We start from the raw sequence: 6,000 nt of genomic DNA, 5'->3' as shown, positions 1-6,000 counted from the left end.
TTTGAAATGCTCGTATTTACTGCATCGGGATATGTTTTGAGCAGTGAAATGGATAGAACTGATAAAATAACTATATCTAAACAAGAGCGTAATGAACCTTTTTGTGTTACTACGGTTGCTCTCGAGTTACTTAACCTGTTAGTGGAGAAGTGTCACTATATTGGAACAAGGTGGATTGGAATTTCTAATCTGTACTCTTGAATATGGCCATGTCGTGCAAGTCAATCGAAAACTCAAATTTGATGGAGGTGTGTTTCTTTGTTGTCGGCGAGGGTAAAATCCACTTGTCTGGTTATTGCAATCGTGCCTCTGAAAACGTGATATTCGTTGGTGCAATCAATATGACAAGTTTAGCCAATATTTTTACCTATCAAAAAATTATCTCGGATAATTCCATTATTGTTGTGGTAATCGCAATTGTCAATCAAATGAAGGTAAGAATTTGTTCTCTGATGTTGTCTGAATTTTTTCTATGAGAATTCTCAGAGTTAGTATATATTAGTTCTAATTTATCGAGTACTTCAGTTCATACTCGTGGCTTGAATGACAAATTTCAAACGCATTCGTCACGTATTATGGATTCAGTACCAAGGGGAAATGGGTTCGCATACCGAGCACTAATAATAAATGGTAACAAAGTTTCGGTCATGCAGACTGCTTCAACACCCTTAAAAATCTGCTATATTGGTACTGTATCTCGCTTGAATTTAAAAATCTCCAATGATGATATCTCGCAGTTTATGGCCACTTTGAAATCGAAATATTTTACTTGGTCTAAAATTAAAACCCAAATATTAATCACATGCCTCGTTTTACATTGAAGTTAACATAGACGATTTAAATATATTACTTGATGAAAATATATGGCCTCATGGTTCCACAGAAATATCAGTTTGAGATTGATGGTTCTAGTTTGTAGTTTAAGTAATGCTAACATCGATTGACTATCTGGCTCAAAACACTTTTAAAAATTTCAGTTTACAATCAAAACGTGAAGGATCTCGGAACAAAGTTATCCACAATCAAAAAGTCTATTTCGGCTCGTAATTATGATCTGATTGACTGAAACTTGGCTTCATCATATCTTTTATATTGAAATTGATAATAGATATACGTTTTTCCAGAAATGGGCAGGTTCTCCAATAAGTGCAAGTGAAACTAAATTTGTGGTCACTGAAATCTGTCTTGATGAAGTTGGTCGATTGCGAGACAATCTGCTCTAAGATTTTTCTTGCGACCTTGCAAAATTTTATTTTTATCCGTACGTCATTTCTAACGGTTTTAAATGCTTTTTTTCAAGTTAAAACTGGTCCAAGTAAAGATATCGATCCAAATTAAATAATTTAATATAAAAATTCTTTATAAAGGACATGAAAAATAAACACAAATCAATCATTTTTTTTTTTCAAGTCATTTTTGGCACAGGTGTCAAGAGAATGTATATCGTTTATTTTATTTCCAATTGTAGCACTCATCGAGGGTGGAAAAACCAGTTTTATGTTCAAAGAAACGTCTAACTGAAAAAAAAACGGCATAAGGGACAGCTATTGGCTCTTGCGATAACAATGACGTCACACTACGCATTAACGGAGATGATGAGTCGGTCTAGATTTATATCCGGTGGCTACAATTTAAAACCTTTCTCCCTCTCATCACCCGCCAGCAAAAGACGGGGAAAAATGAACGAGGTAAGTGGAGAAAAAAAAATCTTTTTCTTCCGTTTTAGCTGGTGCTCAAAAAATTTCGCGCCGTGTTTATGCATGGTAACCATTTTTTCACCAATTTGGCGAGATAGGGAGTTAAATTGTCAGATCTACGTGTTTCTGCGTACCAATGCTTTTTTAATTCGTCAAAGCTTGCAGCCTCCATACTGTAATATACCCAGCTGTCACTCGTTTTTGAAAAAGTATTCAAGATCAAAGTATGAGGTCGCACATTGGCAGTTAATATTATTGCAGTTGATATCAATAACAATTACCGCGTCAAGCCAGCACTACCTAGAGATAGAGGGCCTCTGCACTGTTTGCCATAAACGTCATTCCGACAACCTAGCAAGTTTGCCACATTTTGAAGCACAGCATCCTATTTCGTTTATTTTGGCGTAGAATCCTTCTTATTGGCTCACAAATACCGCATAGTGATTGGATGTGGAGCATAAAAGTCGCCAATTCTGAGCCCGATCATTTCTTTTCCTCACAACGATGATACTGGCACGAGCAGGGAATTTTTTCCCTGAATATTCTGAGGGAAAATGGACTACTTACTGACGTGTCACAAGCAGACAGCGGAGGCCTATCTCTAGGAGGTGTTGGTCAAGCCAGCATATATAATGAAAAGCAATAATAGACTACAACCATAATTCTTAGTGGGAGTCAGAGGCGCCAACGGGATAGGGGGGGGGGGGGCTGCTGCTAAAAGTTGTCAGTTGTATATATGAGACTCAAGCCTGTACGCAGGAGGGAGATTAAGAAATAAGACCATACTGAAACCACTGTTCCAAAATTAGAATTTCAGGATGGGAGTGGTGTGCTATACTCGGGCGGCAGGTTGTAGGGGTGGCAATTCAGGCTTTAATCAGACGCAATTTTTTTTACGTATTTCCAGTAGTGAAAATTCACATCAGTTTGAGCCATAACTTGACGACGAAGATGTTTAGAAAACTTGAGGGAACAGACAGGGACCGTAATATCAGAAACAAGAATGTACTCTGTCATAAGTGCAGCAAGTATGCATTTTGGTGCCCCACCGTTATTTTTCTGGAACGGTTAAATAAAGTCAAAGGAAGAACTCAGCTTCACACAAGAAAGTGTGGCTCTGAAGCACCAAAAATTAATCTGAATAAATTTCATAAAACTCGCCTAGTTATACTACTACTATTTTACGGGCAATGGCCGGGGATGCTGTGGGTGACAGGCATTTGCGGTACTGGTCTGAGCCAGCACCTCCTAGAGATAGAAGGCCTTCGCAGTGTGCTTGTGACACGTCATTAAGTAGTCCATTTTCCCTCAGAATATTCAAGGAAAAAATTCCCTGCTCGTGCCAGTATCATCGTTGTGAGGAAAAGAAATGATCGGGCTCAGAATTGGCGATTTTTATGCCCCACATCCAATCACTACGCAGTATTTGTGAGATAATCAGGTATATTCTACGCCAAAATAAGAAGAAACGAAATAGGATGCTGCGGTTCAAAATGTGGCAAACTTGCTAGGTAGTCTAAATGACGTTTATGGCAAACAGTGCAGAGGCCTTCTATCTCTAGGAGGTGCTGTCTGAGCATCCCAGAACTCGTTCAGAAATCAAAATTTCCTACATAAAGCTTAAGGCGAAAGCTCCCACAGGTTCGAACTTCGTACGCCAATGTTTACAGAAAAGTAAGTAATAATCATACACGGGCAGGGGTGACAGGGCTTCAGCCCTGGACGATTCTGGTAATTTGCTTTTTCATGCTATAAATTCTCTATAGCCCTTTCAGACTCGATCATTCATTTTTTTGAAATTTTTAAAATGCTTTTGCATTTTTGATACTCAAAAAATGCATTAAAAACTTAAATGTACAAATGTTTATTTTATCGATTTTTTTTTCTCAAATTTTCAATGCATTATTTTTTATTTGTGAAGAAATAATTCACTGCTTTCAAATTTTTTTCAGCTAAGATGATTCAGGATGCATCCATTTTAGCATATTTTTTTAGAATTTTATTGCTAAATTTTATGTAATAAATCAAACTTTTCCCGAAGGCAGTTTATCCTAGAAACTATCTTAAACGGGGGGGGGGGGGGCCGAAAGTGCAATTTTAAGTGCTGCCCTTTGATGAAAACCCCAAAGTTCATATTCCCCATATTTCTAACTCTCAACTTACACACTCCTTAAGTCAGATCTTAACTCCCTGAGGTCAAAAGAAAATATTCTACAGTGAGAAAAAGCAAACCCACTCATTGGTGGCACTAGAATCTCAAAAGGTTATAAAGGATCGCAAAATTACCTGGTATAGAAGTTCTGCTGCAGGTTTTGGGGGCCCATGGTAATGATGGCTAATCAATAAGAGCGTAATGTGGATCAAATTATCTGGCGTAATTAAGAACGGTGAAATAATCCTGAATCTAAACGTGGAACAATTTCCTAAAAAGTGGGACGTATAGTCAGCCATTTTGTTTAGTAAACAATAGTTCGTGTGTGTGGGGCTTTGTGCTGAAAAGATCAGGTTTATCACGAATTAGGCCGAAGCCCTGGTGGAATGTACATGAGGCTTTGCCACCGGCCATCAGGTAAGCTTGAGCCGTCCCTAGGTCCCACCATTACCACCGTGACTCAAGATGTGTAGTCAAGGTGGCAGTGGTCCCCCACCCTGAAGTAAGGTACTTAGGCTAGTATTCTTTACGGGTCCTCGGGCCAGAACCTTTAGTGAATCCCTATATTGTTTTTCAGTAAATTTATAAATAAAAAACTATAAAAACATGATGTCCAATTCCCTGTGACCCATACAAAGCTGTTCTAGCACTGGTTTGTGTGAGTGTGAAGCTATGACCATAAGCCACAGCCGCCAGCCCCCCCCCCCCCAAAAAAAAAATTTGAAGATGTTAGTTTTTTTAAATTTCACAACTCTCCGTCTTTGAATCTTTTCTAGTAACGGTCATTCTAAAATTTCATTACGTGCAGTTACACAGCCCCATACGTCTTAGATCGGCCATGGTCCCAGGAATAGAAGACTGTCGGTTTCTCATGTGTAGGGGCCACTAGGCCGCATCTAAATGCTTGGTTAGCTAGTGCCAACGGGCGCGGTAGCCCGGTCGATAAGATACTCGCCTAAAGTACCAAAGGATGTTTAGAGGTGTCGCGAGTTCGATACCCGGTTCGTCCTTGTCAGAAAACTTTCCTGGCACAGGGGTACAACAAAAACGGCGACTTGACCGCAGCAAAAAATTGCTACCGCAGCGGGTCCCCATCGAGGAGTTAGCGTACCAACCTCTCGATGAATATAAGAAACAAGCCTGCCGTTCGGAATCGGCAATAAATTGTAGGTCCCGGTCTAATTAGCCCTCGTGTGCAGAAAATGACCGTGGTGCGACAAAAATGATCAACAGCTAGGGCCAACACTCATTTTGGTTTTTTTTGTAATGTTGAAGGAGAGGTTAAAGGATGAAATTTGCGCCTCCTTTGGTCCGGTGCCTGAAACATCTGCTCCCCTAGCTGTCGACCTGGGGACCACCGCCTTTTCACGAGTACACGCAATTTAAATTTTAATTTACATGACAGCATAACAAACGTAATCAAGTACTTTACTGAAAACACCATATCATAAGATTTCGAAAATTTTGTTTACGAAATCAGTTTGTTTTATGCATTTAATCATTTATATAAACGGATATTTTTTCTAGTTGCTTCCTTATATAAGCTTAAATTCCCCTTAAATGATCAGTTTTGCAATTCGAGGTTTGACTTGCATATTATTACGTATTTTTACTTTTTTCTAATATTTTACTTGAAAAGTACATCATAATATAATGCAAAAGCTGGATGAGAAGGCTTGAGACGAAATATTAGATCATTTTACGAGAAAGCTTTCCAACATCGGATATTTTGCACCCGTGTTTCTTAACCTGGAGCTATATGACCCTTGCGGTCCCGGGACACAATGGGATTAGCCATGAGGGAAAATCAAATAGAAGGGAAGCCATAGAAAGTTCTGAAACAAATTCAGATGCGAAGAAATCATGCGCTCGCCCCCACAAGGGAAGGGCTGATAGGGCCCGATACGATTCTTGTAATTTTCCTTTTTTACGTTATTAATTCACTAAAGTGGGGCACGGCTGCAGGATGTGGGGGGCCATGGAAAAAATAAAGAATTTTAGGCCGAAAATATACACTATAAAAGTTTTGTAGAAATTCTTTTATAAAACTTGCGGAGTTATGGTTACCATACGTCCTGTATTTGCCGGAACAGTCCCAGTTTATATTGTTTTTTTTTTTGGAAAAATATTCCGGTTTTTCTCGTTTTATAA

The 6,000-nt window shown here is 39.0% G+C and overlaps 1 protein-coding gene across 1 annotated transcript in view; it reads left to right on the top strand.

Annotated features, from left to right (window-relative positions):
• LOC149074106 (uncharacterized) overlaps positions 1-6,000 on the top strand; it is a 48,007-nt gene continuing 42,007 nt past the window's right edge. The window contains exons 1-2 of the mRNA XM_089247325.1: positions 1-434; positions 1,469-1,688. Of these exons, the coding sequence (XP_089103451.1) occupies positions 1,566-1,688 (123 nt within the window). The 5' untranslated portion in view covers positions 1-434; positions 1,469-1,565. The remainder of the gene's footprint in view (positions 435-1,468; positions 1,689-6,000) is intronic.

Source organism: Pholcus phalangioides, unplaced genomic scaffold (assembly GCF_987345545.1).
Source record: "Pholcus phalangioides strain wild (caught in Gottingen) unplaced genomic scaffold, Ppha-v1.0 ptg000017l_1, whole genome shotgun sequence".
Lineage (NCBI taxonomy): Eukaryota > Metazoa > Arthropoda > Arachnida > Araneae > Pholcidae > Pholcus > Pholcus phalangioides.
The sequence above is the reverse complement of the archived record's forward strand: the minus strand, read 5'-3'. Positions and strand labels throughout refer to the sequence as shown.